At 38.3% G+C, this 25,249-nt stretch overlaps 1 protein-coding gene across 2 annotated transcripts in view; it reads right to left on the bottom strand.

Annotated features, from left to right (window-relative positions):
- si:dkey-112m2.1 (transmembrane protein 132C) overlaps positions 1-25,249 on the bottom strand; it is a 141,871-nt gene that overhangs the window by 62,488 nt on the left and 54,134 nt on the right. For both annotated transcript variants that reach the window (XM_058757385.1, XM_058757386.1), the window contains exon 3: positions 544-687. In XM_058757385.1, the coding sequence (XP_058613368.1) occupies positions 544-687 (144 nt within the window). The remainder of the gene's footprint in view (positions 1-543; positions 688-25,249) is intronic.

Genomic DNA, 25,249 nt, shown 5'->3' with positions numbered 1-25,249 from the left:
GCTACAAGTAGCCTAAAGTTGCTATAAAGTTAAGGTAGCTTGTTACAGGAAAAGTTGCAAATTTTAAACCATTTGAAGTACTGCAGCACTTCTGAGAAATGTAGTGAAGTAACTTCCTAGCACTTTATAATATGATGCAGTACTCTGAGAAAAAAAACAAAAACATGCTGTCAGTACCAGAGGGCCTGTATATGAAACGAGCAGAAGAGTTTAGAAGAATAGTCATTAGGCAGAGATGCTTATATTTGAGGGCTAAAGGCCAAACGGCTGTATGGAGCAGGTCACTGTATATGTGCATGCGTCTGGATCTTTGTTGGCCGAAACTTTACAAAGAGAACAGAATTGTGAGAAAGTGAGGAAAAAACTTTTTGATTTGCAGTGTTTTTGCCTTAAGCTTCGATCTTAATCTTTGAACTTCTGGGTCATTCAAGTAACCAGCAGCCTTCTGATGATAACACCTTTGATACCAGTAGTCTCTAGATTCAGAATTCCCCTTTGTTAACAAAAGCGTTAATAGAACGGACAGATTGAACAGCTACTGACCTTTTTCCGAAGTTGGCTTCCTTCCTGCGACAATGCAGAGTGACCACTCTGTGTCCCTCGCTCCTGACGTCTTGACTAACTGTCCACTGAACCGGGTTGCTGGCCCTCGCTCCCAAAAACGCCACACCATCCTTCAACTTGACCCTGTTGGAAACAAATGACCATACAGTATGTTGTGTTTTTTTTTTTTTCAATTAAAGAAATTAAAGATCATCATAATACTTTTATTTAAAAAATAAACAACAGATTTGCGTTTGCATTTTCCAAGATACTCTTCATGGATACTGAATGATTAAGAAAAAGTATTTCTTGTTCTTGAACAGATTGCAGTTGTTTGCCTCATGCATTATACAGACAACGAGAGACTAACCAACAGCTCATGTAATACATTGTAGGGTACGAATTTTCTTGTATAATCTCTAAATCAGTTAAAGAATTATTTTGAGGTCATTGTGTTCTGCTTTCTTCACATATAATCATAGCTCTGCATGTTACAAAAGATCTCTGTTTGGAATATTTTTTAAAGTCTATTAAATTGATTAACACTGACACAATGACTACTTTAAAGAACAGACCCCCAAAACCCAACTTATTCACTCTCATGGAACACAAAAGGTGAAATTTTGAGTAATTTGCTTGTCGCCAGTAGTAACAATGCATGGGGACAGCAGATTTCAAAATTCTAAAAGGACACAAAAGTATCATACATAAGTATTATAATGACAGTCCATAGAAATTGGGAGCTATATTCAATATCTTCTGAAGTAATTTGATATCTTTGTTTGACTACAGATTGAAATTTAATGTGATATTCACGTAATAATCTTAAGTAAACTCTTTGTGACTTGGACCACAGAAAAAATCATGAACCAAATCAACCAAATTACTGAAAAGATCCAACTTGAACACACATACACACACTTAGGTGCTGGTTCGTCATTTTGAAGCAACCCCAGTTATCATTTATTATGTTAAAAAGACTGGTCAGGATATTTTTAAAATATCTTCTTTTGTGTTCCATGAAAAAAAAGGGTCATACAAGTTTGAAACGACATGAGAGTGAATAAAAATATATTTAGGTGAAATACCCATATTGTTTACAGTGGTAATAAAATGGTACAATGTATTCTTCCTTGTGCAGGCTCCACATTGTTCTAAACATCCAGTACCTGCATTCAGCCAATCAAAACAGGATGCTGAAGACAGGCTGCAGTGCAATTCAAATGCAGAAAATAATGGAATTGATGTTATCGCTAAGACCCAGACCAAATGCAATTAGAAACAGTCCTGACGATTGCTTTTTTTTCTTTTCGTATCTTGTTTTGCATTGGGGTTATTTCCTCCACATTCGCATCTAGAATAAACGAACTAATGGCACATAAATCCAAGTGTAGCAATAATATACTAACCCAAACACAATTCAGGACCGCATACCATCCATGTGCTATAAAAGCTCCACTGGTGGCAACAAAATTGCTTGCATAGAAAAATGCTAAGAATGCACTTGGAGGATAGTTTGAATAAACAACAAGAAGAAAAAAACACTCAAATTCTCTCAGGAAAAAACTACATTTAAAAAGAAAAAATTAAACCACTGACTTTCTTGCTTTTCTCATTACTTTTAAAGCACACTTTAAAGAAAGCTTGCAGTCATGTCGTTCTTTTTATAAATGTGACTCATGTTTTTTTTATCTACCGATCAAGGATATCACACATATTTTATATTAAATTAAAAAAACTAAACAAAAAATGTGATGCCTTTAGCTTGATATTTAAAGGTTACTCTGTGCCTCAACTGACAGTGACTACTTTTAGAAATACACCACTTTTGAAACATTTAGCTTGTAGTGTTGAATACTGCACAGAACTGAATGCTACCTTGAATACATTATGTACTAGTGTGAGAGTCTGAAGCACACGTACCTTCAATATTCTCAGTAGCTTTTCATATATTGTAGCTACTGACATATTATTTGTAACAGAACATTTATAAATTCCCTGGTGACCCTGGATCATTCAGGTTGCTTATACTGTGATGCAGTTTTATCACTGTGGGTTTATTCTGAACATCATGTGATGTTTGGGTCATATCTACTTGCTTACAGCTGCTACACACTCTTAAATACAGAAACACACACATGCATTTATAAAAGCAATGTTATTAATGGATTTGTTTTGTTGTTTTTTTTATTCAAAAGCGATATGTCTTGGGTCGAATGATAAAAGGGTGCTTCTATGAAAAGACTTGCTTCACTTTGGTTGGAATACATTAAAATTCACTATGAATTGCACATTACTGTTAAAACAGCTAATCAGATTTTTGATAGAAGAATTGATAGTAATCCAGCCTTACAAATAAGAGAGCCAATAGAAATTTAAATAGATGCTTCAGCAGATTTTCTACTATTCAATGCACATTAACTGAACTAGCTTAAAAATACTTTTTTGCATGACTTGATTTTATGATGCCTCTGTTGTGAGATTTTTTTCCATTTCAAATAAATGCTGTTCTTTTGACATTTCACATTCAGTCCCATAACAAATTGCAACAGTTTCCACAAAAACATTAAGCAGCACAACTGTTTTTAAAATTCATAATAATATTTTAAACCATTAAAATAGAAAAAAATATATATTTTAAATTGTAATAATATTTCACAATATTACTGTTTTTACCGTACTTTTAATCAAATAAATGCAGGATTGGTGAGCCTTTCTCCATTCAGGTAGTTCTGTTCAAGTAGCTGACTGTGCTATCATAACCAGAAATGGACCAATTTGGCCAGCGAACGGCCCTTTTAAAAATATCCTCTTTCCTTCAAGAGTGCAAAAATGGCTATTGGGATTCATCCAATGACTTAATTCATATACTTAAGCAGCAGTAAACCAACGCAGACTGTGTCTGGTTAAACTGGATAGCGGGTGGTTAATGAATAAGACGTAGGTGTTTGCTCTGAAATTTTATGCAGAAGAGGCTGTTTAGTCAATTTGCCCCTTTGTGTCCTATCTGATCTGTTCATGTAATACTTGGCATTTACATAATGAAGATAATTTGTTCTCAGTTTAACTGTTTTCTGATTGATCAAAATAAAAATCCAATATACTCTACACAGAGACACAAATCTCTAACAGTTCATCTAAAAATCTACAAAAAGTGCAGTTGCGAGCAGCATGAGAAGGCGTTGAGGGTTAATTAGGGAATGGAAGATTTAAATGAGATTGGTTTGGCTAATATGATTTCTGGAGAGCAATAAAGGCTGCAAAGCAATTTAAAGAGAGATGTTCTTTTCCCTCACATCAGCACATGGGTGCCAGCTCATTAATTCTAAAACAACCTGAGTATCAATTAAAGTAGTATTTACCAATGTGATAGGAGTGTCAGTGCTTGCGAGATGGCTGGAGAGGCAGGAAGAGGAGGACGAAGGGAGATGGATTGTAATATCAGATAGAGGAGATCTGTCGAAATCCTGACAGTCCGTCAACCCTGTGGCAGTTCTCCAAAATAACATGAGTAAATTCCCCCGATTCTCTGACATTATAAAAGTGAGGGAAGCACATGCTCGGATGATTCCGGTATTCGTCACAAATCACATTCCGTGACAGTTGTCGGAGCGAGCGCTGTGTGTTTCTCCTGTGTACAGGCTGAAACAACTGGCCTGAACTCCCCCTGCAGATGTCCGTGATCTATATTGACCCGGCTGAATTAAATCAAAGAATTGTTAAAGCGTAATTGTTTTATCCTCCATTATGCCCACTGAGAATGGTGAAGGAATATCTGATAGCGGAGAGAGATAGGCCAGTACTATACAATCAGTGCATTAGAGCTTGCCATTTCTCAGTGACTCTTTCTGCACGTTGCATTATTATGCCAGTAGGTGGCAACAAGTGACTATCATTATGAGTGAGTCATTGAACTTATTCAGCTGATTCAAAATACTGCAAGTGACCAACTTTTGGTGAGTCATTGAAATCATTTAACCAGTTTGTTCACAAATGCTTATGCATTTGGTAATGTATTACTGTAAGTGACCAACATTAGGGCTTTTCACACTTGAAATTGTTAACCCTGGATCATCCTAAACCCAGATAAGCGGAATCCTGGGTTATCTGTAATCACGTTTCACACTGCTCATACTATGCCTGGGGTTAACTGTCAACCCTGGGTATTCATTAACAGACGTTTCACACCGTACATTCCTAAACCCCGGTTAACGTTCTTATTTGCATATTTGCGGTGTCACTGTCTCTGATTGGACGAACAGCAGGCAACCTGTTTACACGGCTTTTCCCGTGCAGGTCATGGTTGCTTAGCAACGGCATACGCCATGGGAGCACAAGCTACAGCGCTTTGGAAAGATGGAGAAAGCGGCGCGCTTAACGTTTTACACCATAGACATGTTTTAAACCCGTTTTTAGGAGCAACATGTGAACGGCCTCATGATGCACAAAGGCGAGAAAACAAAGACAAAATTACAAAAGAAAGAAAACAAGGAGCAAAGTATGTGAATATTTCTTTGAATTTCTTTTAAGTGTGGAGAGACTAACGTTATTGTTTACACCACAAATGCGGTGCTAACCCTGCTCCGGAGCAGGGTTTCATAAACCCGGGTAAAATGCGGTGCTAACACCGCTTTCAAATTACAGGTGTGAAACATGTCTTTACCCAGGGTTAAAAGCGGTGTTTAGAATGACGATAACCCGGGGTTAAGCGCAGTGTGAAAAGCCCTAATTGAGTAAGTCCCTGAATCGTTCATTCAACCAATATGTTAAAAAAATGCAGATTCATTCAGGAACTACAAGTTCTGTCTTCATGAATAAGTCATTGAATAATTCACTCAAACAATCTGTTCAAAAACAATGAATCATTCAGCACACAAGTGTTGCTCAAAGATGCACATTTCTATTATAAGAGTAAAACCAGACAAAGGAACAGGATTGTGTCTAAAATGCAAATTACTCAATATTAACTTTTTATTGAACGGTTGTGTAAATAATTTAAAACAATCATGCTGCCTCCTTACTTAAATAACTACAAAGTAGGGCTGCCCCCTAATAGTCGACTAACCATTGGTGGCGCCGGAGCGATCATTTGCATTTAACTTAAAATACTTAAAATACAACACAGTGTTGTCGAAATTCGTAATTGCAGCCAAAAATACAGAAAACACTAGTTTATCAACTAGTTTATCACTAGTTTATCAATTAATTATTATAATGTTAAGGCAGACTTCTTGCTGTTTTTTTTTTTCTGAAGCATTCATAATATTACTTCAGCCAGTGCACTGTATAGGCAATTAAAGGCTCATTATTATGAATTATATAGTTTATTAATATAAACATGCGATTAGTCAACTAATTACTTAAAATGAACGACTGCTAGTCGACCAGAAAAATCTTTAGTCAAGGGCAGCCCTACTACAAAGTAAACACCAAAGTCTTTTGAAAAACTCTTTTTTTTCTTACTTACATATTTGTCAACTGAAGTGTTGTATATACAGATGCATTTCAATAAATTAGAATGTCGTGGAAAAGTTCATTTATTTCAGTAATTCAACTCAAATTGTGAAACTCGTGTATTAAATAAATTCAATGCACACAGACTGAAGTAGTTTAAGTCTTTGGTTCTTTTAATTGTGATGATTTTGGCTCACATTTAACAAAAACCCACCAATTCACTATCTCAACAAATTAGAATATGGTGACATGCCAATCAGCTAATCAACTCAAAACACCTGCAAAGGTTTCCTGAGCCTTAAAAATGGTCTCGCAGTTTGGTTCACTAGGCTACACAATCATGGGGAAGAATGCTGATCTGACAGTCATCCAGAAGACAATCATTGACACCCTTCACAAGGAGGGTAAGCCACAAACATTCATTGCCAAAGAAGCTGGCATGTTCACGGAGTGCTGTATCCAAGCATGTTAACAGAAAGTTGAGTGGAAGGAAAAAGTGTGGAAGAAAAAGATGCACAACCAACCGAGAGAACCGCAGCCTTATGAGGATTGTCAAGCAAAATCGATTCAAGAATTTGGGTGAACTTCACAAGGAATGGACTGAGGCTGGGGTCAAGGCATCAAGAGCCACCACACACAGACGTGTCAAGGAAGTTGTCCTCTCCTGAACCACAGACAACATCAGAGGCGTCTTACCTGGGCTAAGGAGAAGAAGAACTGGACTGTTGCCCAGTGGTCCAAAGTCCTCTTTTCAGATGAGAGCAAGTTTTGTATTTCATTTGGAAACCAAGGTCCTAGAGTCTGGAGGAAGGGTGGAGAAGCTCATAGCCCAAGTTGCTTGAAGTCCAGTGTTAAGTTTCCACAGTCTGTGATGATTTGGGGTGCAATGTCATCTGCTGGTGTTGGTCCATTGTGTTTTTTGAAAACCAAAGTCACTGCACCCATTTACCAAGACATTTTGGAGCACTTGCTTCCTTCTGCTGACCAGCTTTTTAAAGATGCTGATTTCATTTTCCAGCAGGATTTGGCACCTACCCACACTGCCAAAAGCACCAAAAGTTGGTTAAATGACCATGGTGTTGGTGTGCTTGACTGGCCAGCAATCTCACCAGACCTGAACCCCATAGATTCTCTATTGTCAAGAGGAAAATGAAAAACAAGAGACCAAAAAATGCAGATGAGCTGATGGCCACTGTCAAAGAAACCTGGGCTTCCATACCACCTCAGCAGTGCCACAAACTGATCACCTCCATGCCACGCCGAATTGAGGCAGTAATTAAAGCAAAAGGAGCCCTTACCAAGTATTGAGTACATATACAGTAAATGAACATGCTTTCCAGAAGGCCAACAATTCACTAAAAATGTTTTTTTTATTGGTCTTATGAAGTATTCTAATTTGTTGAGATAGTGAATTGGTGGGTTTTTGTTAAATGTGAGCCAAAATCATCACAATTAAAAGAACCAAAGACTTAAACTACTTCAGTCTGTGTGCATTGAATTTATTTAATACACAAGTTTCACAATTTGAGCTGAATTACTGAAAAATGAACTTTTCCACGACATTCTAATTTATTGAGATGCACCTGTACTTGATTCTGATTGATCCATTATGGCATTATGTGGGCAGACATTAAAGAAATATGACATTACACAGAATACATGAATGACCAATCAGAAAGCAACCAGAGATGCAATGTAATAATATCTCAGTAAACATTCTCAGTATATCAGGATTGATTTAATCCTGCAGTAGGGGCCTCGCTGGACTGAGTCAATACTGAGCTTTTTGGCAAAACGTTCATCCCTAAAGCTGCACTATGAAAACTACACATGCATTACAGTAGGAAGACGGATGAAGAGAGACGGCACTAAACATTGACTCAGATTCAACACCTGCATGAGTCTCTTCACCCCCTGAGCTGCATATAAACCCCCTGTGTGTGAGAGGGATCATTTATGATACATTATGCACACACAAACATACACACACACATTTGTTCCAGGCCAGCACGGATAGCCTGGGGTGACAATTACTCCAACACCACCAAATCGGCATTTAATTGCTATAAAAGGCCGTATTAGCAAACAATGTGTTAAGTAGTTCACAAAAGACCTGGAGAGAGAGGAGGAAATAAATGGAGGTGAGGGGAGAGGAAGACGGGATAATTAATCAAATTAAATTTATAGAAATGCTAGTGTTATTTGGCAGAAGATTGTATAGAATAGTGTACTGCTTTTTACTAAAAGCAGGCAATTGACCCTTCGCAAAAACCCACCATCCTTAGTTACTGTTGCTATGTCCGACAAGCCATGCTGCTCTCAGACTGCACATCGTGTTCTCACGCAGTGAAAAATATATTGCGGAGCAAAGAGGAGACTGACAATGTGCCAACAGACAAGACAGAGCAGGTTACTTCTGGTATGAAACAAGGCCTCAGCATTCAAATGTTGTAATTTTTTAAGAAATTTAAACAATAAATACAATTTTGTGGCTCTTTAATGTGTCGTGACAGATTAATGTCGAGCCTCAGTTCAAGTGGCACATGAACCAATTGTCTTTTCATAGTTACTTAAAGCACAAAATAAACATGAATGAACATCAGAACGTATTTTATTTCAACCATGGAAAGACGTCAATACACAACATTTTTCAAGTTTAAGTCCACCAAAGCTAACTTAACTCTCCTGTCTGATTTGTTTGTTGGGCGAGATGGTGGATTCAGAGTTATGATTCGTCAGATCACCTGTCGATCAAACTCTTTGCGAACGGTCAATTGTGCTGTCAGAATTGATTCAATGTGAGGATGTAGAATTCTAAATGTAATTTTACTAATTCTACTAATTTAAAAGTTTTGTTTTAAAACATATGTAAAATTGTATTAAAGGGTTAGTTCGCCCATTTAAGACATGAAGTTGTATGCAATCCTTACCAGCACTATAGTGCATACACACTGACCCACCCTTTAGTCACCTCCCTGGTCAGAGTTCTGGCCGCTGGAAGTTTTTCAAGATAGTACTCCCGGTTAGTTTCCGGGGCCTCAAAACTGTGCGTTTTAACGTGAAAAAAGTATTTGCGTTTCAAGGCTTGAATAATTTACATCACAAAAAACACGCCTGACAAAATTCATACCTCAGTTTTAATCGGCACTATTTTCTTTCCATTTCTATCAATCCGCGCTGCTGTCAACGTCAACAGTGCGCACGTTCAGATCAGCTGTTGATAGCGCGACTCGCTGACAACATGTCTGACTACGAAACTTCTGATGACGAAACCAATTTTAGCACAATGTCAGACGGAACAGATGATGATGAAAGTAATTTTAGCACAACGCCAAAGGGATACCTTTATGAACCGGAGTATGCCGAAGTTCAGCAGATGGAGATAGAACGGGAAGAGAGAGAGCGAGAGGACAGATGCAGTTGTCCAAGTTGATGCTGGGCCCACAGCTGTAGCAAGAGCCAGGATGTTATTGATTGCAACACAAAACCTCAATTGTGTGTGGAGTTCAATCAAATAGTTTTCTCACCAAATTGTACATATATCCCTATATACTGTTTTTATATTAGACTTCTTTTCACGTGATTTCCACTGGAGTCTAAACATCAGCTTGTTTACCGTACAGTTTAGACATTGGATCATAAAGTTAGTAAATAGAGCTTACCCGTGGTACTGGTACAGCAAAACTCTTTAAAATCATTTTTTTTCTATTTCCTCCTTGGTTGGGGATGTAATCGTCTTCGCTGAAGTGAGCACTGCACACACGGAAATCCTTGATTCTCGATATTTTAGCTCCCGCAGAGTAGCCGATGGCAACCAGCCAAAGCTGTCTCGTAGCTATATCCGAAACTGGAAAACGATGGAATCTGAACGGTGATCCCGGCACATTCTTGTGGTCACAGCCTGGGAATTTACAAGTTCGCACCATTGTTCATTTTCTACTTTTTATGTCGTTGTCATTCAATTGTGTAAACACTATGGAACAGCTGATCTGAACGTGCGCACTGTTGACGTTGACAGCAGCGCGGATTGATAGAAATGGAAAGTAAATAGTGCAGATTAAAACTGAGGTATGAATTTTGTCAGGCGTGTTTTTTGTGATGTAAATTAATCAAGCTTTGAAACGCAAATAATTTTTTCACGTAAAAACGCACAGTTTTGAGGCCCCGGAAACTAACCGGGAGTACTATCTTGAAAAACTTCCAGCGGCCAGAACTCTGACCAGGGAGGTGACTAAAGGGTGGGTCAGTGTGTATGCACTATAGTGCTGGTAAGGATTGCATACAACTTCATGTCTTAAATGGGCGAACTAACCCTTTAAAGAGTTAGTTTACCCAAAAATGAAAATTCAGTGATTAATTACTCTCTCATGTCTTTTTAAAAAAAATGTATATGTACATTGTATGTCAAAATTGTTACTTACTGTAAATAAGCAAATAGACATAGTCGAGTAACTTTGAATTTATTTAGATTGCAATTCACTAAGTTTAATGCCATTCCAATTCCAACGTGTGAACTGAAAGCAAGCAAATTCTCACTTTCACCCAATCCTTGAGTAATAATCTGCTAGAAAACTGCCAAATTCTTCTAAAAGTTAATCTTTAATGGGTGTATTTTGCTACGATGTTAATGACAGGATGTTGAGGACTGACATGACGCATGAGAACATTAACGTAGGCTGCAACAGGGAAGGAAATTAAAAAGAAGCCTATATAAAGATCTCCAGCCTGATGGCAGACAGGGGGTGAATGGTCTGACTGAACGGAAAGGGAGGGGAATGAGGGCTCATCTCGAGCTCCTGTCTAAGACTGACAGACAGGCTCTTGAGCACTTGCCAATACCAATGGGGACTGGCTGGTCTCCCAGTGTGCCAGACCGGGCACAATGTACCAGGCTCTCCCCCGCAGCTGCATATGTGACATCTGTTCGATTACAGAGATTCCTGCCATTCAAGCTTTGAGCCATTACCTGTCAGTGAGCCGGGCATACTTTACAAGAAAGGCCAATACTCATTCCCAACAGGTGCTGGAGCCTTAGATCTTCCCGAGTTATGATGAGACATCCGCGCACGTCAAAGGAAGAATGATATCAGAGGAGTAAAATGTCAAGTCTTGCATTTGAAAGAGGTTCCGAGTGGGTTTTCCACTTAAACTGACTTTTCTGCGGACATGGTTGATATCAGTGTTTATAATCCAATAAGCAGACAACAAGCTACAGACAGTAAGCTTTCCTTAAAATGAGGCAGGAAATGTACATATTTGGACAGGAAGTTACTAGTCATTCGCTGAAAGCACAAACGCAGATCAGTTTGTAACATTTTTCATATCTTTTGACAGAAACATTTGGCTCACATTAACAAAGGGGAAAAGAAATGTGAAAGAAAATATTTTTGGTGTGATTCAAACTTTTTTGTTCAACACCAGATTTTTTATTTTACATAGAAAATAGCTGCTCAGGAGCATTACCAATTAAACAGACATAAAAATTTACATTCATCCATTTGAAGCGACTTCTTTTTTATCCGTTTCTTTCTAAACAAAGCCACAGCCTTGGTGTTGTTATCGCAACAGGAACACCTTCGATTCATCGGCCATTCATAAGACACCTAGATAAAATAGTGCAACTAATTTACAATGACAAAACCATGATATATGCATGACAGTAACATACAGAAGCAGTGAATAATTGAAATAAAATTAATTGGGAGAGGGAAAATAGAGAGCAAAAGATGAAAAGTGAGAGACAGCAAAGGTAAAAAAACTGAATAAGCCATTTTTAAAAACCTCACAGGTGTCAAATCAGCTCCTGGACAAAGCTGACCTTTAAAAGAGGTATTTGAAAGAGACACCATCTCACCAGCCTCACTATGATGGAAGAACGATGCTCAAAGAGTGCTGAAAAATCCAGAAGATGAATCATATTTGTTTCGCGCATTACAGATCAACATAGATAAACTGGTTGTTCTGTGTTGATTAGCAAATATGGTGTACGGTAAAGCCTCGCGACTGCAGCATGTACGCATGTATTCAGTAGACAAAAAAATATATATATACTGTATTTACTATGTATATACAGTATAAATACACACACAACGTGGGGTTTTGGGTTTTGTTTGATGTTCATGTTTTCATGTCTTTTATTTTGGAGTTTAGGCATGGTCTCTGTTTGTATCATGTTTCCCTTGCTCTCATGTATTCATGCTATTGGTTCTCTTGTTCATTGTGTCATGTTCTGATTGGTAGTCTGCGTTCACACCAGACGCGAATCGCGAGTGATACATGTTAAGTCAATAGGCTTGTTTGAGATGCGCCTCGCCTCGCCTGAAATGTAGGCGAGAGTAGGCGGCTGCAGTGAGGGGAGGAGTGAAATAAGCGCAGTCAAGACGGACAGTTCTGCCCTCTCGAAGTGGAACATATCTCACAACAATCACATATCTCACACAGAGATCGCACTGTCATAGTGTTTGGTGCAACACTTGATTTGGTCGGTGGAGAGCAACTGCGCGCGACTGCTCAATCCGACACAGCCGCCTTGCCGTCATGAGAGTTTTTTTGGCACACGTCATCATGACATCAGAGCAAGGCGGACTTAACTCGGACACTTTTTTAACCGGCATGCTTCTCGCGGTGATCACCGGTGATCTGTTCTGCGAAGATTTTGCTCATCCAAGTGGATGCTACACACTGGTGGTGGTTGAGGAGAGACCCCCCCCCACATGATTGTAAAGCGCTTTGGGTGTATTGCAATACACAATAAAGCACTATATAAATGCCTCATTCATTCATTCATTCAAGCCTAATGCAAAGACGCGAACAGACATCCTGTGGCGCGATTCGCGAATGAGGCGGCGCGAATGTGTGGAAGGCCGTTGGGGCCAAAACGTGTGGGATTAACGCGTTAACACGCGATTTACGTGTTAACGTGTAATTGCGTGTTAACGCGTAGTTGCGTGTTAACGCGTCATTTTGTGCTGGCATTGAGCTTTAGCACCATCTACTGGTGATTTTTAATGAATTTTAATTTAATGTCTTTTCAGGCATAAGTAGGCTACAACTACATATAATACTTACAGCACAACTAGTATTCAAGTATTTTTAATGTGCCCTCCATTATATGGTGCATAGACATGGTGAATAATCAAAGGACACACGCAAAGAAATTAATCAAGAGTGGCTTGTATTAGTAATAACCGAAATCAGACAGATGAAATATAATTTGATATATAATAATACAATTTGTGAAAATGTAAAATCATAGATTGAAGGTAGTATCAACAAGGAAATTAAATATATTTTAATATTAAAATACAGAACATGAGACTAAGTTTCCCCTAAGTTTCCCCATGAGACTAATGTCCCTGGCACGTGATGGTTGCTTTAAGTAAACTCACAGTATGCTCAGTGTAGTACTTGGGTCACAACAACATGAATAATTCAAATAAAACGAAAGGGTGATGTCACGTTGACACTGCCTGTTGTAACAGCTTGTAATCCTTTTTATGAATATTAATGTGCTGATGCGCATCTTCGTTTTATTTGAATTATTCATAAGATTGTGAATGAGCACTTACCTAATGATTACGTTGAGCCTACCTCATCTGGCGCATCTACCATTTAGGTATGCGTTAACATGTAATCGTGCGTTAACGCGTAGTTAGTACCACACGTTTTGGCCCCAACGGCCTTCCATACGAATGAGGCTTAACGCGTGAGTTGAAAAATCGGGACTTTGGCCGCGTTAACCAATCAGGAGCTTGCTCTAGTAGTGACGTGATTACGACGTAGTGAGGGAGGCAGAAATCCGAAACAACAATGGAGGACAAAATCATCCTGGCTGTATGTGGATACCCGGAGCTGTACGATAGATCTTACTTTTATAGAAACAGGAATAAAAAGGATCTTGCTTGGTGAGTTACTTTGTGCACAAATCATAAATCATAATTTATAGCCTATTTGTTACATAAAAATGTTATTTCTATGTTAAGACTAGAATAGGCTACTTAAATGCTTCATTCCTTCCTTCCTTCCTAGGCTACTTATGGTAAACATTTGTACATTCATTCTAATTATATCCTATTGCAAATACACTCACAATATTATAGTAAAAAATAGTTATTTGTGATTGGACCAGTGTAGTGTAATGAGACTGGAGCCGCCTGGCAGAAGCCCCTCCTTGACGTGAGTTTGCATCTGTTGTGAAGTGAATTTCACGCGCGAATGAAGCGAGTAAACTCAAAAGGCTTGTTTGAGATGAGCAAAATCTGTGCAGAACCGATCACCGCGAGATGCATGCCAGTTAGGAAAGTGTCCGAGTTACGTCCGCCTTGCTCTGATGTCATGCTGACGTTTGTGCCAAAAAACTCTCGCAACGGGGAGGCGGCTGTGTTGGATTAGGCTTGTTTGAGATGCGCCGCGCCTCGCCTCGCCTGAAATGTAGGCGAGAGTAGGCGGCTGCAATGAGGGGAGGAGTGAAATAAGCGCAGTCAAGACGGACAGTTCTGACCTCTCGAAGTGGAACAGATACCTACGAGATCATAGGCAGATATTGCGTTATTCTCATTCATATGCTGTGCTGCTGATAAACATGATATCAATTCAGTTCTGTTGCTTTTATATGAATAAATATGATGAACAAGACATTAAAAGTGCGTGCTATTTAATTCCATACGAAAGGCGTATTTATCATACATTTTTTATTTTAATTCAGACATGTATTTTAGATTTTTATAGAAAATATGACAACAATCACATATCTCACACAGAGATCACACTGTTATAGTGTTTGGGAATAGTCATGCTATATATATATATATATATATATATATATATATATATATATATATATATATATACACACACACATTAGGGCTGGGCAAGTAAACATGTTATTAACGCGTTAACGCATTAATTGTTTAACCCTGACAATTATTTTATCATGCATTAATGCAGTTTTTTTATTAGGCCTATTATGAAATGTCATCACGTGTCTCAACCAATTTGGGGTGGGCCTAAGACTGCAGCAGCGCTCACATGAAGCGCTCATGACTTCATAAGTGGGAAATAGGAAGTTTCCGATAGCACGTGAACACAGCAGAGAAGCTCTCTCGCTCAGCACAGTGGAGTGCATCGTTTTGTTAACTTTGTGGTTTATTATTTTGAGTCGTTTGGGATTCGCTAACACACGGCCCTCTCACAATATATTGCTTTACAGATCTATCACTTTTGCCGCTCAGAAATGTTCACACAATCATGCTGCATATATCAGAATTTCAGCGCTCCGACACTACATGTGTACAAACGCCCGAGCCCAACTGAACCACGCTCTGGCCCACCTCTTCCAACTGAGCCAGAAACGGCTAAAAGATCACACTAGTCAAATGAACCGGGCTATGTGGGGGGTCAAATGCGCTCGGGCACGGTTAAGATTGTCTAGTGTGAGTACACCCTTATTCTCCCACATCCCGCACACACGAGTCTCTCCCATTAAGTGTTGCCCTGCGCTGCACTCTGTTGCGTTGGGTCCCACGATAGTGCAGGTCTCTACTCGGAAGGTGCCTGTTATAATGTTATGATCAAGGCTCTGGACTCTGAGCATAACTTGTTTTTCTACAACAAACTATAAAATATTTTCTCTAAAAGCGTTAATGCACTGGCAGTGGTAAATAGCTTTGGTTTTATATTTAATTTGATTACATTAATGTTATAAGTTGAGATTTACACTAAATATTTTAACTGTTACTATGTAAAAGGAATACTGCTGTAAAAATAAAAGCACCTTATTTGTTTAAAGTGTCTGCAAACCAAATTGCACTTTTGCTCATATAGCAGTACTTTTAAATGAAAAAAGTGCACAATACACTACTTTTGAATTCATTATTCAATTTTGTGCATAGCAATGCGATAAATTTTTAATCGTTGCCCAGCACTAATATATATGGCGATGAATAAATTCAATGCACACAGACTGAAGTAGTTTAAGTCTTTGGTTCTTTTAATTGTGATGATTTTGGACATTTAACAAAAACCCACCAATTCACTATCTCAACAAATTAGAATATGGTGACATGCCAATCAGCTAATCAACTCAAAACACCTGCAAAGGTTTCCTGAGCCTTCAACATGGTCTCTCAGTTTGGTTCACTAGGCTACACAATCATGGGGAAGACTGCTGATCTGACAGTTGTCCAGAAGACAATCATTGACACCCTTCACAAGGAGGGTAAGCCACAAACATTCATTGCCAAATAAGCTGGCTGTTCACAGAGTGCTGTATCCAAGCATGTTAACAGAAAGTTGAGTGGAAGGAAAAAGTGTGGAAGAAAAATATGCACAACCAACCGAGAGAAGCGCAGCTTTATGAGGATTGTCAAGCAAAATCGATTCAAGAATTTGGGTGAACTTCACAAGGAATGGACTGAGGCTGGGGTCAAGGCATCAAGAGCCACCACACACAGACGTGTCAAGGAATTTGGCTACAGTTGTCGTATTCCTCTTGTTAAGCCACTCCTGAACCATACCACCTCAGCAGTGCCACAAACTGATCACCTCCATGCCACGCCGAATTGAGGCAGTAATTAAAGTAAAAGGAGCCCTTACCAAGTATTGAGTACATATACAGTAAATGAACATGCTTTCCAGAAGGCCAACAATTCACTAAAAATGTTTTTTTTTATTGGTCTTATGAAGTATTCTAATTTGTTGAGATAGTGAATTGGTGGGTTTTTGTTAAATGTGAGCCTAAATCATCACAATTAAAAGAACCAAAGACTTAAACTACTTCAGCCTGTGTGCATTGAATTTATTTAATACACGAGTTTCACAATTTGAGTTGAATTACTGAAATAAATTAACTTTTCCACGACATTCTAATTTATTGAGATGCACCTGTATATATTACACAAAAACAGATTTTAATTACACAATATAATACACAAATATATATATATATATATATATATATATATATATATATATGGCGATTAATCATTTGACAGCACTAATATATATACATTCATTTATTAATGAACAATATGAATGTCAGTCTCTTTATGTAAAGTCCACAGGCACAGAATGTGTGCATGAATATTACCAAAGGACAAACTGCTCCTCCTGCACAGCTTTTTCTTCAACAGGAAGTAGGAGATAGGCTAGAATACGTATTGTGCATTTTAAAACACTGTACATGTGGAAAAAAGACTTTAAAGGTTGCATTTAAACAGGTGAAAGGATTTGGGGGAATTATACAAAAAAAAGCTTCCAAAGGGTAAAAATTTCATTCATTCGTTTCTAATTTCCCTCCGGCTCAGGCGGCGAGGATCATGCAAACTAAACATTCTGCTCCTGACTTAGTCCCGCCTGCCTGCAGGTGAACATTTTCCGGGCTGTTCCAAGCCTAAATGACCTCCCTGTGCCCTACAGAAAAATGGAATTACACAATAAAGAAATTGAGCAAGGCCAGGCAAATTGAAACAAAATGAACAATATCTGGCATTTGCTTGACTGAGATCCAGAAAGTTGGAGGCAATCAGAGCTGTGATAAGTGGACTTGGAGAGATGCACGGATAAGGAAGCTAATTTAATTAATGAGTCTAGTTCCCCTCTTTTCATTACCACCCTCGTTAAACGTATTGGGGCATGACAACATGGCAAATGGGAAATGAGATTAACGCTGTCAGATTCGTAGCCCTCACCAGACTAAACTAATCTCTATGCAGGCGTTTCCTTGTCTTACACTTCAACACAATCTTGAAGCAACACACACACACACACACACATGTAGTCTCTCACCCTTTTTTCTTGCTCTGTGCTAAAATAATGAGGCGGTGATTAGCTGGAGTCTCTGCTGGGATGGAGGTGAAGGCTAATATCTGGACCTGGAGCTCTGCTCCAACACCTCTGTAAAGCTCTGATAGAGACACATCCTGGGCTCAAGCCAAGCACATCCACGTTATCAGCACACAGGCCTTCCCTGAAATACAACTAGAAACACTAATTGTAGCAGACTGACATTCTACATAAATAAAAGTGTCTAAAATAGGATAGAAAGAAGAAATGCAATGGGTCTCATTCACTAATAATTGTATACAAAAGTGCCTACATACTTGAGTTACACTACATCAGAGAGTGTATTGATTTCAATAGGGATGGTGAGCAGAAGAATGTAGACTTGCCGCATTCACACTTTTATTCAAAAGGTTCTTATGCAAATTTCCACAGAGATTCAAAACAGGTGTGTACGCACATAAATTAGATCTAGCCGTCGTTCTAATGTTGAATTCAGATCATCTGAAATGACGGAGCTCATTGCTGCAGATAGTAATTAGCCCAAATGAAGGTGGGAAATTAATTTTGGCCTACCAGCCACAGTGAATCTGTTGTGCTTGGCTTCCTGTCCTACTTAATTTGAAAATACTAAAAAGAAAAGGCAATTAATGAGAGAATGAGAACATAACACATGAAATAATGTTTTATTAATGTATACAGCGCCCTCCACTAATATTGACACCCTTGGTAAATATGAGCAAAGGCGGCTGTGAAAATAAATCTGCTTTGTTGATCTTTTTGATCTTTCATTCAAAAAATTCACCAAAAATTTAACCTTTCATTGAAGTAAAACAATTGAAAGTGGGGAGAAAATCTCATGATGAAATAAATGTTTTTCTCCAATGCATGTTGGCCACAATTATTGGCACCCCTAGAAATTAAAGTAAAATATCTCTGAAGTATATTCCCATTCATATTTACATTTTTTAGCACACCAGGGTGACTATGAGCATGAAATTGTCCAGTCATGACTTGCTGTTCCACAGGATTATAAATATGAGGAACATAAAGTCCAAATTCCCTTAATCATCCATCACAAGGAGTAAAACTAAAGAATATAATTCTGATGTACAGAACAAGAGTGTTGAGCTTCACAAAATAGAAAGTGGTTGTAAGAGAAGAGCTAAAGCATTGAAAATCCCCATTTCCACCATCAGGGCAATAATTAAGAGGTTCCTATCAACTAAAGATGTTACAAATCTGCCTGGAAGATGACGTGTGCCTATATCTTCCTAATGCATGCTGAGGAGGAGAGTTTGAGTGGCCAAAGACTCTCCAAGGACCACAGCTGGAGAATTGCAGAGATTAGTTGAGTCTTTGGTTGTCAGAAAGCCTAAAATAAATATAAAACAGCCCCTACATCACCACATGTTGTTTGGGAGGGTTTCAAGGAAAATTTCAAGGGTTTCAAGGAAAATTGCTTTTCTTGCCAGAGGTCCTGCTCATCTTGTTCAGATACATGGCATCATGGATTCTAGAGAACTGCTTTACTTCAATGATAGATTAAAATTTTGTTAATTCTTTGAATGAAAGATCAAAAGTATAAACAATGCAGATTTATTTTCACAGCCACCTTTGCTCATATTTACCAAGGGTGCAAATATTAGTGGCGGGCACTGTATATATTAGTGCTGGGCAACAATTAATGGTGATTAATCGCAACCAAAATAAAAGTTTTTGTGTACATAATATATGTGTGTGTACTTTGTATATTTATTATGTATATATAAATACACATACATGCATGTATGTTTATATATTAAATATATTTATATATACAATAAATTATATGAATATAAATATATACAAATACATTTAAATATTTTCTAAATATATACTGTATGTGTGTGCCTTTATATATACATAATAAATATACACAGTACACACACATATATTATGTAAATATCACTCGATTAATCACATCCAAAATAAAAGTTTTTGTTTACATAATATATGTGTGTGTACTGTGTATATTTATTATGTATATATAAAGACACAGACATACAGCATATATTTTGAAAATATTTACATGTATTTATGTGTATATATTCATATTCATATAAATTATATCATATATAAATATATTTAATATATAAACGTAACATCTTTTTCTTAAATATATACATTAGTGTGTGTGAATTTATATATACATAATAAATATACACAGTACATACATATATATTATGTAAACAAAAACTTTTATTTTGAATGCAATTAATCGCGATTAATTGTTTGACAGCACTAATATATATATTGCTTTAGTTCCTTTTTTGTTTTATTTTCAAAATATAAACAGAGATATATACATGTATATATAATACATTTATATGTATATGTGCTGTATATGCTAGCGAGTTTGCATGTGTGTGTGTTTATACTACACTACATTTTATACATACATACATACTGTACATACACACACACACACACACACACACATATATATATATATATATATATACAGTGGGGCAAAAAAGTATTTAGTCAGCCACCAATTGTGCAAGTTCTCCCACTTAAAAAGATGAGAGAGGCCTGTAATTTTCATCATAGGTATACCTCAACTATGAGAGACAAAATGAGAGAAAAAAAAAATCCAGAAAATCACATTGTAGGATTTGTAAAGAATTAATTGGTAAATTCCTCGGTAAAATAAGTATTTGGTCACCTACAAACAAGCAAGATTTCTGGCTCTCACAGACCTGTAACTTCTTCTTTAAGAGGCTCCTCTGTCCTCCACTCGTTACCTGTATTAATGGCATCTGTTTGAACTCGTTATCAATATAAAAGACACCTGTCCACAACCTCAAACAGTCCAACTCCAAACTCCACCATGGCCAAGACCAAAGAGCTGTCAAAGGACACCAGAAACAAAATTGTAGACCTGCACCAGGCTGGGAAGACTGAATCTGCAATAGGTAAGCAGCTTGGTGTGAAGAAATCAACTGTGGGAGCAATTATTAGAAAATGGAAGACATACAAGACCACTGATAATGTCCCTCGATCTGGGGCTCCACGCAAGATCTCACCCCGTGGGGTCAAAATGATCACAAGAACTGTGAGCAAAAATCCCAGAACCACACGGGGTGACTTAGTGTATGACCTGCAGAGAGCTGGGACCAAAGTAACAAAGGCTACCATCAGTAACACACTGCGCCGCCAGGGACTCAAATCCTGCAGTGCCAGACGTGTCCCCCTGCTTAAGCCAGTACATGTCCGGCCCGTCTGAAGTTTGCTAGAGAGCATTTGGATGATCCAGAAGAGGATTGGGAGAATGTCATATGGTCAGATGAAACCAAAATAGAACTTTTTGGTAAAAACTCAACTTGTCGTGTTTGGAGGAGAAAGAATGCTGAGTTGCATCCAAAGAACACCATACCTACTGTGAAGCATGGGGGTGGAAACATCATGCTTTGGGGCTGTTTTTCTGCAAAGGGACCAGGACGACTGATCCGTGTAAACGAAAGAATGAATGGGGCCATGTATCGTGAGATTTTGAGTGAAAAGCTCCTTCCATCAGCAAGGGCATTGAAGATGAAACGTGGCTGGGTCTTTCAGCATGACAATGATCCCAAACACACCACCCGGGCAACGAAGGAGTGGCTTTGTAAGAAGCATTTCAAGGTCCTGGAGTGGCCTAGTCAGTCTCCAGATCTCAACCCCATCGAAAATCTTTGGAGGGAGTTGAAAGTCCGTGTTCCCCAGCGACAGCCCCAAAACATTACTGCTCTAGAGGAGATCTGCATGGAGGAATGGGCCAAAATACCAGCAACAGTGTGTGAAAACCTTGTGAAGATTTACAGAAAACGTTTGACCTCTGTCATTGCCAACAAAGGGTATATAACAAAGTATTGAGATGAAATTTTCTTATTGACCAAATACTTATTTTCCACCATAATTTGCAAATAAATTCTTTAAAAATCCTACAGTGTGATTTTCTGGATTTTTTTTTTCTCAAATTGTCTCTCATAGTTGAGGTATACCTATGATGAAAATTACAGGCCTCTCTCATCTTTTTAAGTGGGAGAACTTGCACAATTGGTGGCTGACTAAATACTTTTTTGCCCCACTGTGTATATATATATATTAGACAAAGATTTTTAAAATATGAAATGTTAAAAATATATATATTATTTACTATATTTGCATATGTGTGGTTTCAACTGATTCTACTTTTTTTTTAAATTTATGAACATTTAAGTTGAATTACGGTTTAGCAGCAAAAACATTTGCACACAGGTTTTACACCTAAACGCGCCTGTATGCATGGTCAGTGAATGAGACCCAACGTGAGCCTCAGCATTAATCCTTAAGAATGAGGAACACGGTCCTGTTGAGTATTCAGAGGAGGCTCTTAATTACCAGGCTTAAGCGTATCACTGGTATAGTGCCTTTGAAGCAGTAAGACGGATGAGCGTACACCTGATCGTACTCGTGAAATTCAGTCCTTATCAGGCATCATCCCCTGCTATTTGCCCTAATGCTGTAATGAATGCGGTGTGATACAGCACCCTAATCCACAGGAAATAAGATTTGACCTCATATCGAATCTGTCTCAGGTACCGGGCTACAAGAATAACAGTTTGATAGCACACATCGCTGGGATTCCCATCCATTATTACCCCGTTCACGTCGATACAGATCTCTGGAATTGTACCAGCGGTTCATTTTTGCTGCGTCCTCTGGTCATCATTTGCTGGAAAAGTGGAGATGTCTATAGAACAGAGTGATTGAGCGACTCCCTGGTGTGACTGCTATTAGCAACTTCCCTGAGAGAGAAGCGCTGTCACCCGCCTCACCAAGCGCATCTGTGTTTACCATCAGACTAACTCAACCCCGCCATGCCTGGGGAACCAAGCTAATGGAGCCCATTAATGAGTCTGATGCAGCAAAGCACGGCGCTTCTTCTAATCAATGAGAGGAAAGTGCACTAGTGTTTCTCAGATTTGTCACAGAGACAGGGAGGAGGAGAGGCTCTCTGAGTGCCCCTGAAGACAGATGGCAGAGCGGGAGTCTCACAAGTGGATGTACTAGGCCGGCATGAGTCCAGAATAAAGGCGAAGGTGCGTAAAGTGCAAGACGCCACAAAAAACAGCAGTCTTATCTGAACAGTCTTACACTGGCAACAAGATAACTGTAATGTTGAGTGTTGAGTTCTGTAGATATCTTCGAGGGGCAACTAATCAATAACATTCAAATTGATGAACACACACACTCTCACACACACACACACACACTGCTCCGGGTGTGTGTTCACGGTGTGTGTGTGTTCACTGCTGTGTGTGTGCACGTTGGATGGGTTAAATGCAGAGCACGAATTCCGAGTATGGGTCACCATACTTGGCCGTATGTCACTTCACTTCACTTCATAAGACCACACACACATATTTGGCTAGTTGCCAAGACCATTTCATTTAGTTTAAATTGATGTACTAATATAACTAAAACTAAAACCAATAAAAGTAATAAAAACAATATAGATATTTAAATAAAAAACTAATTAAATAGCAAAATCTACTAAAATTAAAATGAAAACAGAAAATATAAAAATTATTTCAAAATATTACGAAAAACTACAATAGTAACTCAACAATACTAAAATAACACTGAACAGTAACAGTAATTTAATTCCAATAAAGAGTCCCTTAAATGTACAGGACAAATTTAAAGTTTTCCTGTTCCTGCTAAACATCCTATCTGCACTGAAAAAAAATGGTGTAGGATTTACTTTAAAAAAAAAAAAACTTGTGGATTTTTGAAGTAGAAAGTCTGAAATAATATTTTCCTGTAAAATGTAAATCAGTAATCTTTGCTTTATTTCCAACCTCAATTTTACAGTAAGGTTTGGTTTTATTGTATTATCATTAATAATTCAGTAATTTAACCCATCCTGTTGCTTTTAAACTGTTTTTATTTCAAACTTTCCAGCACACATTCACGCATTTCTTTTTTCTTTTTCTAGTATTCATTCATGGTCAAGACTTTACCCAGATAATCAAAGAATAATTGACAGACAGTTGCAGCCCTCCACATCTGAAGAGTTGTGAAACATGTCAACTTGAAAAGACCTCAAAACGTTCTCGTACTGAGAAACCCCCCCCAAAAAAACAATATATATATATATATATATATATATATATATATATATATCATTGAAGGACAGAAAGCTGGAGCTTCCTTCCACACTAATTAGGAATATCAAACAGAATAATTGAATTTTCACTTTAACCTCATATGAATTATTTCACATCCACGTCTAATTTCCTCTTTAAGCGCTTATGTATTATTCCTCAGAATCCCTGCTCGGTGACTGTCCGATTGCCTCACACGGCAAAACGAACGTGGCTGCAAGGACATGAGCGTAACTTTGAACTTTGTGCTGATTAAAATCTTCTCTGACAATGACAGTTCAAGTGTGTTCGGCTCGGGCAGCTTAATGATTCTTCTCTGATCATAACCTTACCCGCACAGCCCTTATGGAGCAGAATCAGATTAACATAACTATATATAAAACTGCACTAGTCGCCACTACTGGCACTCCCCAGCCGATAATGAGATACTATAAAATGCCCTGTAAATCCTGCGCCTTGCGTTAATGCCAGTTACTTAGGAGCATCCAAGATCCGTCTTTGCACGGATTGTGTGCCCTCTTGCTTATCAGAGATGGAATGAGTCAATTATACGAGCTGTCTTTACATGTCTGGTACAAGCTGAATTGAATATGACCATCTTCATGCCAGTTTTTAATGGGATAGCTGATGCAAAAATGAAACATTTTCTCATTTATTCCAAACATATATGCTGTTTTTCCAGAATTTTACGGGGGCATCAAAGTGAACAAGCTTGACATTTTGGGTCAAGAAAAGTCATAGGACACACACACACACACACACACACACACATATATATATATAAGTTAACAAGCTTTTCATTTATGTGACAAGACAATGCTTTCTATTTTCTTTTCCTCCTCCCTTTTGAAGGAAGGATATTAAGAAAGTCTAGCAAACTCTCTGACAGGCTCAGCATTGACAAACAGGGGACAAGACAGAGACAGGAAAAAAAAAACCAGTACAATGTCAAGTGAGCTAAAAACGCTGAAGATTTCAAATTAGATCCATCTACATACTGAGATCACGGTGCGCTTGAAACAGACTGCCACTGACTGCAAGACCAGAGAGAAGGAGAGGCAATGCAGGTGGCACGGCCTTCACAGCTGACTCATTTCCCTCATCCTCTCTTTACAGTTCATTCTAAACCCAGCCAACGGTTTTACAGAGAGTGGCCTCGGAGATGAGTTTCGATTAACCTTTCAATACAGAAGTAATCTCAGCTACCTATTCAGCCTTTTCAATTGCAATTTTTCTGTCTGTAAAATAATCAACAGTTGAAAGGGGGGAGGGTGGCTGCAAGTACACAAAATCGTGCCTGGCAA

This window comes from Onychostoma macrolepis, chromosome 21, assembly GCF_012432095.1.
Source record: "Onychostoma macrolepis isolate SWU-2019 chromosome 21, ASM1243209v1, whole genome shotgun sequence".
In the NCBI taxonomy this organism is placed as follows: Eukaryota; Metazoa; Chordata; class Actinopteri; order Cypriniformes; family Cyprinidae; genus Onychostoma; species Onychostoma macrolepis.
This window is presented reverse-complemented; position numbering and strand designations above follow the sequence as displayed.